General features: G+C 40.5%; 1 protein-coding gene across 1 annotated transcript; it reads right to left on the reverse strand.

Annotated features, from left to right (window-relative positions):
* Positions 1–2,181: 2,181 nt before the first annotated feature.
* On the reverse strand, positions 2,182–19,364 carry LOC101471481 (CMP-N-acetylneuraminate-beta-galactosamide-alpha-2,3-sialyltransferase 1-like). The gene is made up of 8 exons (XM_076879556.1): positions 19,332–19,364; positions 18,987–19,050; positions 18,340–18,608; positions 16,997–17,196; positions 16,380–16,547; positions 15,988–16,033; positions 15,423–15,542; positions 2,182–2,930 (listed from the first exon to the last, which is right to left on the reverse strand). The coding sequence occupies exons 3-8, from the start codon at positions 18,589–18,591 to the stop codon at positions 2,763–2,765; spliced, it is 954 nt and encodes a 317-aa protein (XP_076735671.1). The 5' UTR covers positions 18,592–18,608; positions 18,987–19,050; positions 19,332–19,364; the 3' UTR covers positions 2,182–2,762.
* Between the last annotated feature and the right edge of the window lie 358 nt (positions 19,365–19,722).

The following is a 19,722-nucleotide window of genomic DNA, read 5'->3' on the forward strand; positions in this document are numbered from 1 at the left end:
TTTTCCGGGCACATTATTTCGGTGATTTTAACGAGGCAGTGTTTTATGAGGTCTCCATCTGAAAAAGGCTTGCCATGTCTTGCAATGAGTTGGGCGACCTCATAGCTGGCTATTGTAGCCTTTTCCTGGACCTTTTGAGCACGAAAATAATACTGTTGCTGACCCCGCAGGAGAGCTACCCTTTGCTTTAATTTCTGCTCTCGCTCAGCACCACTGTAGGATGCATAGGCCTGATGTTTGGTTTCATAATGACGTCGTACATTATACACTTTCATAACTGCCATAGTTTTACTGAAGAAATATTCAGTCTCCCACCATGTCTGAAATTTTCTGCATTCACTTTTCTACCTTTCGCTTCTTTGGTTCTGCCATGTTTAGTATCGTGGGGTAAATTTCTTCTGTGATTGTCCTTTTTGGTGGAGCAACTGCCTTGATCAACAGTAGCTCCCCCTGGTGTTAAAACTAAGAAGTGCAATACACTCAAGCAAAAGTTGAAGTGCGGGCCATATTCTATTCTACTTATAAAATTACTTGCGGGCCAATTAAAAATGGATCGCGGGCCGATCGATGTCACTGATCAATTAGTGACATCATATCCCCACAATTAGTTGTAACCAAATGAAGGGCTGTTTTTTTGTGTAAAATTGTGTAAAATTGTTAATATAACCTCCAGAGTCAGATTTTGTGAAGAGATTGACTTCACAAACCGTTTAGTTGAGTGAATGAGTTTAAGTGGAAGAATGATTTTATTCCGGTTTCCTTGTTTAGACTGTGTCATTTAGTCTACCCTGTTGTCTCAGTGGTAAAGGTTAATGAGATTTAGATGTGAATGGAATTCTGTATAAAGCAGGTGAGATTTTGACTGTCAGGTCTTATGTTTTGCGAGACAATTGTTGAAAGGCGACGCCAGAAAATAAAGGACACTTGAACGAAACTTGATGCAGTTGATTGCAACAGGATGTCAGTGGCCACAAGAAGAATGGGCACTTCATCTAGCTCCACTTCTCAGTGGTAAAGCACGTGCTGCATATGTTGCTATGGACACTGAAGAGACAGACATGATAAAGTAAAAACAGCTGTTCTTGAAAGTGCTGAGGCTTACCGAATGAGATTCCGCGACATGACGGTGAAGGACCCAAAAGAGCTACGATCGCGCCTTCAAGACCTGTATGAAAAGTGGATGCTTCCAAAGGAGAAGACAAAGGACCAAATAGGAGATGTTATAGTGATGTAGCAGTTTCTCAGGGTTCTTAGCCCGGACCTTAGGACCTGGGTGAAAGAGCACAACCCCACCGTTGTGCCATCTCTGGCAGCCTCTCTGGCAGAGGCTTTCCTTGCAGCCCGACGCCCACAAAAAGGGTACATGACAGGAAAACCCAGTTCAACCCCGTAATCATGGGTAAGTCAGGGGGTGGGAATGTATACAGAGCTTAAGGCCCTAAACAAAGTTCTTGTAACTGACTGTAAAAAGTAAACTCCACCTAAACTTGGTTTATATCTGACCCAGATAGACTGCAGGTCATAACTTCTTACCTGAAGTTCAGTTCACCGCCTCGGGTCTCTGCTCCTCCTGCCTTTCCATCATCCACCTGCCAGCGTGTTGCATCTGCTGGCCTCCACTACTTGCTAATGTTACTGAATCTGTGGAAGCTCCGCAATAGCCACCACCAAACAATTGAGTTATTTTTACACATCTCCCAGCATCTGGCCAATCCGTTACCGTGCTGGTCCCCTTCTTCTCCACAGTGTGACTCACCGGGATGTCGAAAGTGAGCGGCACCTCGTCCATGTTAGTGATGTGGCTGGGCTGGATGTGTTTGTCGGCGATGTGTTTGCTGCAGTAGGAGTCCTGGTCCGGATGGAAAAATGGCACCGTTTCATGAAACGAAAGCACCAAGACGGACCTCCTTGGAAATGTTAAATTTTCATTTCTTCTGCTAGCGTTACTGCTTTTAGTCGAATGGTGACCGTCGAAACGCTTCTGCCACTCGTTCTTTGCTCAATGATCCACTGCTCGAGTCTTTCCTCCAACTCGGGCCACCTCCAACTCTCCCACAACCCTGATGAGGATAAGCGAGAATGGATCGACGGAAAATTGGCATTCCCAAAAAGAACACAAATCAAACACACTGCTCTCAGGCACATCTGTTTATTTAAAGACTTGTTCAATCTTTATTATGGAAAGGTATGACTTGTCTTGAAAGGTATACTTGAAAGGTATCAGAATCAGAATCAGAATCAGAATACTTTATTAATCCCGAGGGAAATTAGGGTTACAGCAGGCAGCACGCTAATGGTGCATGCGCACTTACAAAGGAACCTTCTGACCATCACATTGGGGAGACATGTCAGAAAGGTAGGCTGATAGGAAAAAACAACGAAAATACACTACATGAGGTAAGAGGAGGAGGAAAAAAAACTCCACTCAGAGTTTTTTCCAGTTTTATCCAGTATGACTATCAAATGTATTCAATAACCCTTTAGCAACAAACAGCTATACTTTTCTTTTTTTTTTTTTTCATGAACAAGTTACAGGGGATTATGACTGCACTTTGAATTTTGCATTGTATTTTCTATTATTTTGGAGGCAAAATGTATATAAGATTACTAGTGATAAAGTCAGATATAGATAAAGTTAGTATATAGTGGTATTTATTTTGAAGGGGGGGGCAATTACCATCACTTATTCATTTTTATAACACAGGTCTATGGTTAGATGATTTGCAACTGATAAAGACAGAAATGAAAACATGAAAAAGAAATTACCATCCTTTAAAAAAAACAATTGTCTTCTTTTTGTGTAATTTCTCTATCATTTTATATTCTTCTTCTCCTGGATGTGCTCCTGTTTTAAATTTTTTGTTTTTGAAGATTTCAAAGTAATGGCTCCAGCTTCCCCCGCTGTCTGCTCCAAACCCAAAGATAGTGACCTGGGGAAAAAAAATTGAAGTAAAGATTTAATGTATTGTTTCCACTAGGAGCATTCTATTTATTTGTTTATTCATTCATTCTTTTATATATATTAACTAATAGCATTCTTAAAAGACATCATTATCTCCATGTCCTATTGAGGACATGAAGAATCTGTCTCTTAGTAGCTTGTTTAAGTTATACCACAAAGCTGACTGAGGAGTTAATGAAAATCAGCCCATAGAGCACTTTATGCATAAATGCTGTTATGACAGGGATTCTGCAAAATGAATAGGGATGGGTAGTATCTTCACTGACAGTTTTAGCGTTAATGAGAGCACTCACTGGAGTGAAGGTTCTTCTAACAGTACAACAACCCTAAGCATGCAACCAAGATAACAAAAAAGTGACTTCTTGACCACTCTGTAAATGTCCTTGAGTGGTACAGCCAGATTCCAGACTGGAACATAACTGATAATCATTGATAATTGCTTGTCAGTCCTGGGATCCCCTAAGTGTCATGTTTCTGGGTCCTTTTGACCCAGGCTTTTGTTTTCTTTTTTTTCTTTTTTTTTGGTGGGGGGGCCTTGTGCATTTTTGGTCATTCTGTATTATTTTTGAGTTCACTTGTATTCTATGGTTCCTAGCTTATTCTGTTCAGTATGGTTTATTAGATCTCCCCTTGTGTCTTTGTCCTCTGTCTCACCTGAATGTCTGTGTTTATACAATGTGAGCCTTGTGTCTTGTTTCCCCTCCATGTGTTTTATTCCTTCATATTTCCCTAGTCCATCATTTTTGTTCTCTCTCTCCCTCGCTCCCTCTCGGTTGCCTCTCCTCCATACTTTGATAGTCTCCCGTCAGTGTGCGTTATTTTGTGTTTGCTCTTCCCCTGTCTCTTTATGGTTATTCATGTCAGCTGTGCTTTACATGTGTTTTCACTTCCCTCATGATCCGTCTGTGTATTTATGTCCGCATCTCCCTCAGTTCCGTGTCCTCATAGCTTTGTGACTCTCCCTGTGTTTCCCTGTGTGAATGATTATTAGAATTCCCCAGTTTAGTTCTGTACAATTTTTCCTTTTTCCAGCAATAAATCCGTGTTTTTTGAGTTCACTTCCTGCTTCTGGGAGTCTGCTTTTGGGTCCTATTCCTGCCTGCACACAGCGAGTTCATGACACTGAGGCCACTTGCCCACTTTGTTGTGTTGCCTTCACCCACCAGATCTTCTCAAGGTCCAACATGTTGTGTCCATCTTGCCAATGTACTCATGGATCTTTTGTTTCATCCTAGTCAGTGGTTGTGACACTCAATAGACCTTGGTCACCTTCCCTTCTTAGGACAATGTCTCAGGTGGCTGAGTTGCAGCTTTTCCAGTGGCCTCTTCATGGTTCCTATTTGCCTGTTGAAGTCCCTGGTACTTGTGGCTATCCTCAGTGTCTACAATGTTCTGGTAGTGCAATTCCCTTGGTTCTGAGTAGTTTCTTTCTCTTTATTACCATCTGACAACAGTTCTTCCGTCTGAATGACATTCCAATGTCATTGTTGTACATCCAAGAGAATTGATGTCACTCCTGGCATACATGTAACACCTGTCTCATGTAGCTGTGAGTGGGGCCTGGGTCTCAAAGGTGTAATTTGCTTTTGATATTGTCTTGTTCATGCTTATAACCCAAAATATAAATCAACAAGCAACGAGACAAGCATATCAATTGAAATGCACTTCACTTTAGTGAGTGATTCCCAGTAGAAAGAAAAAAACGAAATAAAGTAAAAACATTTGAGTTTAGTGGTAAATTAATATGTAGAACTGATAAAGTGGTGTTCACTACATTTCATTCACTATGATCAGGGGCGCACATAAGTGGTCCGCAGGTGCGCATGCGCTGTCAAAATAAAAGACGTGCACCAGATAAGAAGTTGCAACGCGCGCTTGCGTACATATAAAAAGCACTGTTTTTGTTTGCTAGAGTGGGATTTTCACGGCATATTCTGCACCACTTCTCTGTGCGTTCATCATTTGTTTGAAGCCAGCTCACCTCCTGCAACCACTTTTCCGAGAATACGCGCTTCTTTTGCGGGTTCAGACTCCTTCTGACATTTCTTTGGAAGTGGAGGAACACCAAAGTAATTGCTTAAAGGAGCTTGCTTCTTCAACATCTTTAAGTGTTCTAAACAAATGTCTGTCCTCCTCCTGAAAATCTTATGTACGCAAATGCGCGGGTAGCCCACGCACACTCAGTCCCAGACGTTCTTAAAAATAAAACCCTTGTTGCAGGCCTAAATCATGGCTGGGGTGCACTGTGGCCACTTCACTTATAAACAACCAATAAAATAAAAGGCGCATGCCAACATCGATATTCAGAGCTTCAGACAATTCAAAGGGACAGATGGGAAAAAAGGGCATCAAGGCTACCAGCAGGGTTCAGCCACGACACACAAAACCCACAGTCACACTAAATTCAAAACTCAAATCAGCAGAAGAGACCATATGAGCTTTGCTTCCATCACACTGGTAAAACGTCTGTCTCCTCCTCCTCTTGGTAGGTTACAACAGCTCCACATATGAGGTACTTTCAACCATGAAAGTAACAGCATGTTGCTAGTTTACAGACTCAAATGTCCACTCGATAGCAGTAGCTTATCTCTCCTCCCTCTCTCACACACAGTAGACCCCACAGCCCACGCCAAATCCCACCCCTTTACCTAAAACTCTTATGGATTGGCTGGGGGCACACGAGCTTTATTACATGCCTATAAAATTAAACAATATAATAAAGGACACTTCAAAATGTAAATAAGAAGGCAGTGAGTCTAAACAATACACATCACATACGTTAAACACGTGCATTCCAAACTTTTCCACTTAAAGGGTAAATGATATAAATTTTAAATAGTTTCTCTCTACATTTTAACTATTTGTCATGGTCCTGGGTCAGTGACCCAACGCTTATGATGATGATTATTATTTTTTGAGTTCTGTGTTATTTTTGGTCTGCCTTTGAGTCTGTGTCTCTGTCTGTCTATGGTGTCACCCCATCTGTTTGTGAATCTGTCTGTTTAGTTCAATGTCTTGTCTGGTTCCATGTTTCTGAGTTTCCTGTTTTATTGTGAAGGTCTGTGTCATATGTGAGTGTGCTCAGTTTACGTTTCCCCTGCCTCGTCAGCTGTGATTTCTCCCAGGTGTGTTCCCCTCCTGTCTCTCATCCCTTGATTACTGCCATCTGTGTATTTAAGCCCTGTGTTTCTCTGTGTTAGTGTCGCGTCGTACCCTCAACTAGCTGTGTGTTCTGCTTCTATGTTCCTAGTGTTTGGTCTTCTGCTCCAGTTTAGTGTTTCTTTCCAGTGTTTCAGTCCTTGGTTCCTCTGTTCTGACTTTTGGTTTTCTTTTGGTGAGTTTAGTTTGTACGAGGTTTTTCTCAGCAATAAAGCTGCGCTTTAAGTTTCACTTCCGTGTCTGAGTTCTGCATTTTGGGTCCACCACTCCTGCTTGCCTGCCACACAGCGATTCATGACACTATTAATATACTTTTTAAAATTTAAGAACATAATGACCTGAGATCGCTTTTTCAGTAATCAAAATAAACAATTTGTTTTGGCAAAGGCTACATACAGCTTGATGTCATCCAGATTGAGTTGTTGAATAACAGTTGCACTATTCTGTAGTTGGTTTCCATAGCCAGGCTTGTTAATGAACTGGCTAAGGGGATTCGAGCTTATGCAGAACAGCAGTGGGGACAGAGCATCTCGTTGGTAAATGGCACATTTGATAAAACTTGTGCAACTGGCTTGAAGTTTGCCTGTATTGTTGTTCACTACATCTCTATTTAATACACTCAGTACAGTTTTCACAATTTCTGTTGCTGGGATCTTAGCTCCACTAGCCACTGAACATTGTTGTTATAGGTTGCATCCTTCTCTCATATGCACTTCCACTTTTGTTAAATCTTCAGCCTTGGTGGGGCTGTTGTCATATTGGCAAGTGGTACATTTATTTATATATATATATATATATATATATATATATATATATATATATAAAAAACACCCAGCACGCCCCTGCGGGCGGTTTATCCTTCAAGCTCGGGTCCTCTACCAGAGGCCTGGGAGCTTGAGGGTCCTGCGCAGTATCTTAGCTGTTCCCAGGACTGCGCTCTTCTGGACAGAGATCTCCGATGTTGTTCCCGGGATCTGCTGGAGCCACTCGCCTAGCTTGGGAGTCACCGCACCTAGTGCCCCGATTACCACGGGGACCACCGTTACCTTCACCCTCCACATCCTCTCGAGCTCTTCTCTGAGCCCTTGGTATTTCTCCAGCTTCTCGTGTTCCTTCTTCCTGATATTGCTGTCATTCGGAACCGCTACATCGATCACTACGGCCGTCTTCTTCTGTTTGTCTACCACCACTATGTCCGGTTGGTTAGCCACCACCATTTTGTCCGTCTGTATCTGGAAGTCCCACAGGATCTTAGCTCGGTCATTCTCCACCACCCTTGGGGGCATCTCCCATTTTGACCTCGGGACTTCCAGTTTATACTTAGCACAGATGTTCCTGTACACTATGCCGGCCACTTGGTTATGGCGTTCCATGTATGCCTTGCCTGCTAGCATCTTGCACCCTGCTGTTATGTGCTGGATTGTCTCTGGGGCATCTTTACACAGCCTGCACCTGGGGTCTTGCCTAGTGTGATAGACCCCAGCCTCTATGGATCTTGTGCTCAGAGCTTGTTCTTGTGCTGCCATGATTAGTGCCTCTGTGCTGTCTTTCAGTCCAGCTTTGTCCAGCCACTGGTAGGATTTCTGGATATCAGCCACCTCCTCTATCTGCCGGTGGTACACACACACACACACACACACACACACACACACACACACACACACATATATATATATATATATATATATATATATATATATATATATATATATATATATACATATATATATACATATATATATATATATATATATATATATATCATGGCCTAAACCAATCATGAAGGCGCTGCTTAGAGTAGCTAAACGTGCCACTAAAGCACCGCAGCACCGACTCCGTGCTGCTGCTGTTCGATCAATTTATCTGTCACGCACGTGTCTCTGCACAGATGTGCAGAAAAGGGAAATGGCGTTGGGAATTCCCACAATAATCCAATAGCGCACATCGACGCTTGCACATTCAACATGCCAATGTTCCGCCATGAAAATCCTAGGTCGCATTGGTGCGACCAGCCGTTCAAGTAAAAAAAAAAAAAAAAAAATTCTCTGCAACTCTGAAAGTCTCTGTGTGGTCAACAACAGACACACATTACGCCAATGTCGTCGTCTAAACCAATTAGAGATAGTCAAGGGCAGAACCTCTTAGATGTCCATGCCCAAGGTAAAATGTTCAGATATTGAAATGTTCAGTTCGAAGCATTTGAGGTACTTCTAATTTTGACTTCCTTTTTACTTTATATATCTTGAGATATTTTAAGTTTAAATTTCCGCTCAATGAAGCACTTTAAGCACAATTTAGCTGTATGCTAAAAGACAACCCCACACCATAATGTTCCGACATCCAAACTTCACAGTTGATATGATGTTTTTGGGTGATATGCAGTAACATTTGACCTCCAAACATGGTGTGTATTATAGCATCGAAAAAGTTTAATTCTGGTCTTATCTGACCAGACTATATTCCCCTTGTCATGGTTCTGGATCATTGGATCCAGTATTTTGAGTTTATGGTGTTTTTCCAAATTCTTTTTTGTTGTAATGTTTTAGTTTTATATTATTTAGTATTGAGTTAGTCTTCGTATTGCTGCTATGTTTAGTTATATTTCGGTTTCCATGTTGTCTTTTCGATGTGTCTTGTCTCCCCTTCCTGTTTACATGTTTCTCTTCCCGTGTTTTGTTACGTTTTCCTTTTTCTGTCATGTGCGTTCATGTATGCTGCTGCTCTCTCTCCTTCGCCTTCTCTCTCTCTCACTCCTTCTCTGTCTCATTATCCATAATAGTTTCTGTGTTTCCCTTTTTGTCTCCTCCCTTTGTTTCCCCAGTCTGTCTCGTTCCCCTGTGGATTCCTTCTTCCCAGCCTGTGTTTAGCCATTAATTCTTAGTCTCTGTCTTAGTGTTCCCTGTTTTACTTTGACGGTGTTGCATCCTTTGTTAGTGTGTTCAGTTTTGTTTCCTCCTGTCTTGTCATTATTATATTTATTTTCCCCAGCTGTGGTCCCCATGTGTTTCCTCTTCCCTAGTCATCCTCTTGTGTATGTTGTAAGCTGTCATTCATTCATTGTCAAGTTGTTCATTTGTTTCATGCAATGTCCCAGGTATCTATGTTCAGGTTTCATGTTTAAAATTCCAGTGTTCTAGTATTTAGTTTGTCCAGTTTAGTTTTATTCTTATCCATTTTTTAATCTTCTTACTCTATTTATATTTATATTGTATCCCGTTCTTATTTATTTTATCATTTTACCGTGTATATAGCCTATTGTGGCATATCTCCAGTGTTTCCTCGGAGGGGGCTCTCTGCACTGGGGTTGTGATCGACCGTGGCTGCTGGGTCTCTGGGGGTCCTCTCAGCCTGGCTGGGGGGCTCCTTTGCCTCCCTTCTGCTGTGTGCCCAGCCTGGAGGCTGTGGTCCCGGTGCAGATGGCTCCCTGTTATAGTGTTTCCTCACTTGGCTCATGTGAACCCTGCCCAATTTTTACTCTTTAAGTGTGCGCGCGTGTGTGTGTGTGGGGGGGGGGAGATACGTGTGTATGGTCTGTGAAGGTTCTCAGTCATCCAGGTCATCGTAGTCAAAGGAGCTTGCAAAGAAAAGCGTCTGGACTTCTTTAAGTTACTTGAAGACGTTTCACCTCTCATCCGAGAAGCTTCTTCAGTTCTAAGGTCAAATGGTGGAGAGTCCCAGATATAAACCTAGTGGGAGTGACCCCCCACAGAGGGACAAAAGGACCCCCTGATGATCCTCTAATCACCTGAGCCAAGGTGTGAAACTGGGTGTGGGTCCCAATCAGCCAGAGTTTCGGGTGTGTTCATTGTGAAACCTGGCCCCACCTTATCATGCGAATTCCTGAGGTCAGATGGCCCAGGATGTGAGTGGGCGTTAAGGCGTCTGGGAAGGGATCTCAAAACTGGATTATAGATGGCAGAGAGTTGGTGTCGTAAACCCCCACCTCTGTTCAAAGATGGTCGCTCACAGTGGACATAGATGGCTTCTTTCACTCCTCTTTCAAACCATCTGTCCTCTCTGTCCAAAATGTGAACATTGGCATCCTCGAAAGAGTGTCCTTTATCCTTAAGATGCAGATGGACTGCTGAGTCTTGTCCTGTGGAGGTGGCTCTTCTGTGTTGTGCCATGCGCTTGTGAAGTGGCTGTTTGGTCTCTCCAATGTAGAGGTCTGGGCATTCCTCGCTGCACTGTACAGCATACACCACATTGTTAAGTCTGTGTTTTGGCATTTTGTCTTTCGGGTGAACCAGTTTCTGCCTGAGCGTGTTGCTGGGTCTGAAATACACTGGGATGTCATGCTTGGAGAAAACTCTCCTGAGTTTTTCTGATACACCGGCTACATAGGGGATGACAATGTTGTTGCGTCTGTCCTTCTTATCCTCCCTCGCTGGTGTCTGGTCTTCTTTTCTGTGCCTCTTTGCTGACTTTAAGAACGCCCATTTAGGATAGCCGCACGTTTTGGGACTCTCCACCATTTGACCTTAGAACTGAAGAAGCTTCTCGGATGAGAGGTGAAACGTCTTCAAGTAACTTAAAGAAGTCCAGATGCTTTTCTTTGCAAGCTCCTTTGATATGTGTGTATTCACATCATTTATGTTAATGAGAGTGTGGGGAGTGAGTTGGAGGGTGGGGTGGGCTGCTTTTAACTATGTAAAGCACTTTGTGCTACATTTTTTGTATGAAAAGTGCTTTAAAAAATAAAGATTGATTGATTGATTGATTGATTGTGTGACACGTTGGTAATGGGACACCTTTTTTATAGTTTACGAGTTGGAACTGAACCAGCTGATTTTAATTTGCACTAAGTGGCAGGATTTACAGTTACTGATAGATTTTAGCTGGTATCATGACTTAATGATTTTTTTTTTAATAGAGCTGGCAGAATTTCAAGAAAATTTTTTCACTTTGTCATTATATTGTGCATATTGTGTGTGAAATTCTGAAAAATGAGTTTGGAACAATAACAAATGAAGGGCTGTGATACTTCCCAAACAGCCTGTATATTTTGGTATGAAAATAATGTTTTAATGTTTAGATTGAGTTAATGTTAATTTTCAATGTTTAAGTGATCATCATACTTGTTACTTTAGCAGACCTAGTGCCTACAGATTATATTCAGACATTTAAATATATTCAGCCAACTGTTAGATTTTAAATAAAATATTTTAGTAGAACTGAAAAAATATATACATCAAACATAAACTAAGGAAATTTCTGAATGTAGTAACCCTTGATTTTTAAATGTCAACTTAATTTTATTTATATAATACATTTAAATGGTAAATGGCCTGTATTTGTATAGCGCTTTACTAGTCCCTAAGGGCCCCAAAGCGCTTTACATATTCAGTCATCCACCCATTCACGCACACATTCACACACTGGTGATGGCAAGCTACATTGTAGCTACAGCCACCCTGGGGCGCACTTACAGAGGCGAGGCTGCCGGACACTGGTGGACTCTGACCCCCACCAGTAGGCAACGGGTGAAGTGTCTTCCCCAAGGACACAAGATCGCCCATTTAAACAAAACCTGACACAAAAATTGTTTTTCAGGCAAACAAACACATTCAGCTCAAAAATCATGTTACACTGTTCTTGCCAAGTTAAAACTAATTGTTGAATCTGGTTGACTCCAACACTGGCCCTGTATTTAGCATTGAATCAATACCAAGTGTAGTGGCGGCACTCCATCTCTATTTCACTCTTCTGTACCACCTTTAGGAGTCAGTCTGGCAACATGCATTTGAAACGCGAGCAAGTCCAGGTACTTTTCTTGCAAAAAAGATGTTTATTGAAACTTTTAATTTACATGGCAAGACTCGGTCAAAAAACTGTGTTGCTTCCAGCTTATCCGACTCCCCAACTACGTAATTACAGTGTGCCGGAAGCCCAAAATACTAAAAAGTGCATTAGAATGTCGCACTTTTATATTCTATACCTTTAACAAAACAGTTTTTTGAAATTAACTAGAAATTATATTACTAATATCAAACGTATAATGTATATTTCTCATCTAATCATTTTACCAGTACCAATAAAATTAACCTTTAACACTAGAATTACTGAGCCTCTTTTTTTTCCTGGTACAAGTCCCTACTACTAGATCTATTAGCCCTGCGCAAATTTGCGTAAATCCCCTGAACCTACCGGTAAGACCTCCTAGAATTACTGACTTTTTTATTTTCTGGTGGATGTCCTGAGGTGTTAATCACCCCTGCTGAAATTTTCACAGGTCATCAGCTCGATTCTCCTCCTGTTTTTGTTGTGCAAACCACCCATTATCTTTGAGGCCTGGAAGATTTGCATTTGTTCACTCAGAGTAGCTCAGATCCAAGGTAAGAGAAAAATCTGTGTTACAACCCTACAATGGAGCTGAAGGCCTCTCAGCAGGGTACTAGGAGGTGTTAGGTTCAGGGAATTTACGCAAATTTGCGCAGGGTTAGTAAAAATTCAAATTTTTTATTTGTCACACACACACAACCATACACAGTATGACATGGGGGTGAAATGCATGTATATGTATGTATGCATGAAATAAATGTAGTAGCTCCATTGTTCTCCTGCTTTTGTTGTGCAAAACACCCTCCCCCAACCAGGAGAGATTTGTGTATGTGTAGGAGTGGCATTGCTTGACTACAGCACAGTACTGTGCATAAAAGCAGACCGACCAGGAGGGAGAATCATTTCTTCTTCGCATTTCTGAGAACGCACATCAGGATGGCCTCCGTATCACTGCCATGCAGGAATAACCTATCGGCGCAACATCCTTGGGCCTTGCTTCAGGAAATGGACGAAGCAGATTCTGATGGAGGAGAGGTTTCATTTGTCCAGCAGGCCACTGATACCTCCTCAGAAGAATCTGAAAAGGAGACGGAAGAACCCAACATGCCTCCTCGGAAGAGGCCCCCCTGGTACTGGGAAGCCCTGTCTGAGCCAGACGGCAAAAGAAGGCACTGCGTGGGTAGAGGAGGACAATGGAATGCCCAGTACAGGAGCAAATCGCTCGTGCTTCACTGCGCAAGCTGGACCCACAGAGTCTGCTAAGGTTTGTCATTGCCATATTACATATGATATTTATATAAACCCATTTAGAGTGAGGTTCATGTAAATTTACCATTCTCTATTTGTTTATCTTCCAACAGCGTGAAATTACATGTGTGCTCCAAAGCTTCCTTTGCCTGTTAGACGTGGGAATGCTGCACACCATCAGAGAGTGTACGGTATACCGTACACTCTCTGTAGCAACCGTCTGGCCTCACGGTAACCTTTGTACACAACTGCGAATTAGCTCCTGTGGTTCGCCAGCAGTGAACTGTTCCAAAAAATACAGCTTATCTTGATCGTTATCAGTCTTTTGCTCTACTGCTTGTTCGAAGGCTCTTATGAAGGCCTTATACTGTAGTGCATCACCTTTAAAAACAGGAATGTCCTTTGATGGCAACTGAGCCAGCTGCTGCTGTTTCACAAGTAACTCAGTGATTACATTCTGTTTCTGCATGACTGACAATACATCATCACTTCTGTTAACGTGACCATTAAGCCCATGAGTGGAGACTGGATGTGGTACCTGGGAGTTTTGCACTTGTGAATTAGCGTGACTACTCACATCATCTTGTTGTGGGAGCATTATGCCAACTCTTTCCTTTTTAACTCCTCGACCTTGGGATCTTTGTATTGACACATAACTGCTCAGACCATCTTCAGATCTTTCACATTCTTTGAGCACCTTTAATTTTGCTTGACTTTCTGCTAATGCAGTCTCCAACTCTAACTCTTCTTTTTCCGCTTTGACTCTTGCTGTTTCAAACTCAAGATGTTGCCTAATCCTGGCCAACTCTAACTCAGGTTCTTGCTTTTTCTTCAATGCTGCGGCTCTTTCCAGCAAGGCTGCGTGTTCTGCCTCCTGTTTAGCACGAGTGGAGGAAACTCTAGATGTTGTAGATGCTTGGCTGACTTGAGACCCACGCGAGCTATGAACTGCATCCTTTCTAGCTCCAACCTGTGATGCGCTGTCATCTGGGTTAACAGCTTCCTCCAAGCCAACTGTAACGTGCTCCTGCTGCTCAGCTTCATTTGGAATCATATGCTTATGATCCTCTGCTATCCATTTCTTTGTTGTTTTCATAAACTCTCTTATTGATGCCATTTTGGGCTCAAACCAATTGTCCTGGTCAAATATTTTTTCTTCTTCAGACAAAAGGCTCATAACCTGGTTATTGTGACTTTGAAACTCATTCAGAGCCTATGCAAAGTTACTTTCCACCCTTTCTTTCAAATTTTGAAGGTTCTGAGCATCACTCATCATTATCTTTATCTCCTTTATTTTGCCTGTGATTGTTCCTAATGTTCGTCTTCTTAAAGCAATACATCTTTGTAATTTTTCTTCCAAAGCCTTCTCTGTTAACTTACATGTTCTTCCCACCTCTCTTTCATCTGCCATCTTATAAGTTGCAGGGGTTTATTGGCTCAAGTTGCATGCACTATTTGTCTTCTGCTTAGAATTTTTAATAGACATAGTGTAAACCAGCTTCATAACATGCCAAAAACTCCACATTGACTGTATCTGTCACGGTTTTGGGTCCGTTGGACCCGGTATTTTGAGTTTATTATGTTTTGGTTTAATTTTGCATCATGGATTGTTTTCTTGTTCTCTTGTTGTGGTTGTGATTATTATTATTACAGTTTCATGTTTCTGTTATCCATGTTTTAGGAATTGTGGCTTCATGTATAGTTCAGTTCCATGTGTCATTTTCTGTCTCTCTGTGTTGAGTCCGTGTCTCTGAGTTGTGATTCATGTTTCCTGTTTTATTGTGAAAGCCTTAACTAGAAATTATATTCTTAACATCAAACATGTATATTTCTCCTCTAATCATTTTACCAGTACTAATAAAATTAACCTTTAATTGGCTCTTACATCAGGTATGGCATTTTTACACATTGCTATCCAAGAGTTATGTAAAACTACTTTCAGCTGTTCTGTTGACACAAGCGGGTAGGCTCTACATGTTCGATTTGGCAATACTTTTAACACTTGATATCCTTCATGGTACCACCTTTAAACACAACCCATGTGTCTTTAGCTAGAGTAGTTGCTGCCTTTGGTTTGCAGGTAAATGTGTCAACCATCAGATGTCCACTCTTCTTGACTCTTCTTGAAATAACCATAGATTTCTGTTTTAGTCATGTAGTCATCTAAGGCAGACTTTTCTCAACTTTGCTGGTAAATCAGTGTTTCTCAGTGTTTAACTACCACCACTGTCAGTCAGATGCATAATGTACAAATTGTTTAAAGTGAACATACCTCATCACACATCACTAGGCTGAGAACCACAGCAAGAAAGCCAGTGGATGGATAAGCACCCTTCTTTCCCAGCCATACTTGATGAACATATTTCATGAAAGCCGGATGGAGGATCCAGATCTATTATGAATCAGACATAGCCTTAAATCTGAGTTTTATGAACTATTACTTTCTGCAATGAATTCACAAAATACTTTACATTAGCACGACTGTAGCTAAAAGAAGCCAGTATTTGTTTTTGGTGGTATGGCTTTGACTATTGACCTGCATGACCTTCCAGGCACATAAATGCCAAGTATGAGAGATTGGGAAAACCATAACAATACCTAATACAGAGCAGAGTAAACAGTAAATACTGCAACAAAGAAAAAGCTGAGGTGCAGGTGACTTGTGAAATGGCTTGCACATCTGTAGCAATACTGGATATGCTAAATCAGGTTAATAGTAAAACCTACTGTATATGAGATTATCCAGTTCAGTGTGTAAAATCAGCTGACTTTGTTTCCTGCCTGAATTAATGGTAGCTTATATGCCAGTTTTGTTCATGTAAACCTAAAATACTCACCAAATCTTTGTTAGCTATCTTCTTTAAGTTTGGAGCACCATTTTCCCTGTTAAAAAGATGAAATGAACTGATTACATAAATAAATGCTAATAATTACCTAAGACTAGCACATCACAACAAAAGATTAAGTTGTTCATATAACAATTCATATAACTTTCTGCACTTTTTGCTGTTTAAAAAAAGAAAGGCTGACCTCTGATGGGTTGTCTCAAAAACTGTTTTGTTTAATTTGGTTGTTCTAACAACAAAACAAAAAAAAACTATACTGCATTTTTCCGTACAATTAGCTAAAACTATGTTGCAAACCAGTTAAAATCTGATATTCAGAGCAAAACAGTTGCAATACAATTTCTGGCAACATAGGTTTTAAGACAGTAGCCCTTTTAGCCTACCCTCGATTTAAGTCCTTCATGAGCCACAAAAAGTCATGTGTTTTGAAAGGAAAAAACAAGAGATGAGTGGTATTGTCCAGTCTAGTAGAACTCTCTGGATACATGACATGATGAGTTGTTTTGGTTCCAACATCTGTTTCATAGCCTTTGGTACGCCCCCGATTGATTCTAAATAATACAGAAGGATACATATTTAGCACACATTTTTGCATTTTAGATACATGAATATACATAGACTTATATTATATTGTGGCGAGCTCAGACAAGGAGGAGACGGAGGTATCGTTTGGTCTTGCTTCCCGTGAGCTAGCCAGGGAGCACAGCCGTTTATTCACATTTTCAGAAGAACACTGCCGCTAGCTAACTGCTCAGCGCGGCAACAACAACAACAACACAGGGCGCCCTCTGACCCCCGAAGGACACACCGTCGCAGCGAGAGGGCGTCACCTGTCACTATGGCAACATAAACAAAACATAACTGTACAAACAGAACCCCGAACAGCCCTGACCCGCTACAATATTATACTATATTATATTATATTATATTATATTATATTTTTCGTCTCGCAAGAACATTGTTTACATTAGATTTTGTGTTTGTGTTAAATTATTATTACCTTATTACGGTATCATGGAAATCAATCAGAGGTCCATAATGCGATCCTCTCAAATTTCCAGAATTCCCCACCACGGCACAACTCCTGCAGTGATCAGGACGAGGTTCTCCAATATCTGCAATTGGTGTTATTGTCTGAAATAGCCTCTCTAGAGTTTTATTGTACAAAGTCAAGTTCTGAAGTCTTGCCCCCTGTAAGTTCTGACAAAGAGGAGAAAGTTATTGAAAAAAAATCAAACTTCCCCACAGAACAAAAATACTATAGGATTTCCCAATGATTACAAGTTCATGAGTCACCAGTAAGTCTGGCAAAGATCCTTTCAAACATACACTCCTCTTGATTAAGCTCACAGTTAGATCTTGTCTAAATGCCCACCCCTGTGACTTTTTCCATATCAGCATCAATATTATGATGCACCATTTACAACAACTGTGAAAGATCACTGAAGCTCAAGAGTAAAAAATGTATACTAATTTAGGCAAAAATCTTTTTAGGCCTGAAGTTTATTTCAGTACTTTCATTTGGTATTTAGAATTGTTCTGAAAAGTTTAAGACTGATCTGCAAGATACAACATCAGGATTAATCTGTAAGTTTATTCAAGCATATGAGTTATGCACATTTATGCAATGATAGATTATGAACAGTACTTACACAAACATATTTTTTTGTCTTTCAATTCAGATAGAGTCACAGTTTTACCTCAGAGCTCTAAGTTATCATTAGTGAGAACCTCAACCCCTGGGCCTGAACGCTACCCCTTTCTTGAGAGAAACAAAAAAATACTCATTGCTATATTAAGCCATTTCTTTTGACAGAAGTTATATCCAGAAACACTCCATAAAAGGTTGCAGACCAAAACAATTACCTTACTGATTGTCTTACTGATGAGTGGGAATTCACTCACATGCTATTTTGCCCCATTTAGTAAATCTGGCCCTTTAAAGAAAATGCCAACAATCCAGTTTTATGCGTAGGGAGGCGCTTTCATATTGTGATATTGCGACTTTCACTAAAGGAACTAAAAAGGTTTTCCAGAACTTGTCATTGCCAGTAAATGATAAGGATTTTACCATTCTTCAGGTAGAAATACAGGAGGATGAAGAGTGCAGTATATTTAAAAAAAAAAAAAAAGATAGTACAAGGTGCTTTAAATTTGTGTAGTTTGTTTACTTAAACAATAGAGGAATATTTGTGCTTTTTTTTAGATGGAGGTAGACCATGTCATTTAACAGCAGCAATATGTTGTTAAATGTCATGACATACTTGAATAATAATAATACCTTTAACATCACCACAGAAGCCAAAAAAGTGATATGTTGATATGTTGTTTTTTATTATTTACCTTCCACCAGAGGAAGTCTTTCTCTGAAGGTATATGTTTCTGTGACAGAAAGGGTTCAGGAGCTTCACTGATGATGTCATTAAACCAAGGATCACTGTCTCTTAGACATTTCTGACAGCCACAAAGACTCGGCTCGCGATGACAGAAGGTATATCCAGAAAAACTCCATAAAAGATTGGAGACCAAAACAATTGCTGTGATACTCAGTAGCGGGAAAATGCTAACTCTGGATCTTCCCCATTTGAAATACATATTGGCAGAGTTCCAATCTGAGAACAAATACATGTATGAATGTGAAAAATAGGACTAAGCCTTTAGAATACAGTAATAGAAACAATAACTCTTTACTTATAAATATTTATAGTTTGCAGCATATTAAGAGCATTGCACTGGAATGCACAAAATCGGATAAGCATAAAAAGTTGGTTTGTGTCCTCTTATATTCATGGCATTTGAACAGATAGCATTTACCAGCATAAATCACCTCCCACATTATTAGTTCATGTAAGTAACAAGATCTGTTGTTTGAAGTTGAATAAAACAGTATGACACCCAACAGAATGGAAAACACAGTACAAAATATTTCTAGATCTTGGTCAGATTCTGCATTTGCATGAACTGTTTATCTCATTGTTTTCTCTGCTTACCTCTGTTGCTGTTGAAAAACTCCTGTTCAGTTAAACTTTCATTGTGGTTCTGGTGCTGATTAACCTAAAATGAAGTAACATAGCAACAAAAACAACACAATGATTAAAAAGCAAAACAACTCAAAATGGCACTCATTAAAATTATCCCATTTGCTTCTGAAGAATTTGACTACACAATATGAGGCCACTCTATTTGAGGCAGAACAAGAAAAATTGCTAAACTGTTTGAAAAAATAGGAAAAAAAGAAATCTGGGAAATGCATACTAAATAAATGCAAACACACTTCAGAGGTTCGCTACAGATTAGTGTGAGATAAGACAGAGTGTAAATGTAATGCATCTTACCAAAAACACATCAAAAAACCAGGAATATGAGTCAAGAAGAACTTGTAGGATATATCTATTAAGCTATCCATGTAGCTATCAAGTAATGAGCAACTGCTCAGTGGGAGAGGGAGGGAGGGAGGGAGGGAGGGAGTGGTTGTTGACTATGTGCAAATAACTATAGAGGTTGTGTCTGACTTGTGCATTGCCACACAGAGAAGTTGTGGCACTAAATTGTATTTTATTATGACAACCCACAAAACCGACACACATGCAAACACATAGATATACATAAATACCTTTAAATATATATTCTATCCGGTTGTTCAGTGATGACGCGACAAATCCTACTTCCGGGTCTAAAGTAGTGTGCGTTTAATATGGCTTTTAGAATAGAATAGAGAATAGCCTT

This window comes from Maylandia zebra, linkage group LG22, assembly GCF_041146795.1.
Source record: "Maylandia zebra isolate NMK-2024a linkage group LG22, Mzebra_GT3a, whole genome shotgun sequence".
NCBI lineage: Eukaryota > Metazoa > Chordata > Actinopteri > Cichliformes > Cichlidae > Maylandia > Maylandia zebra.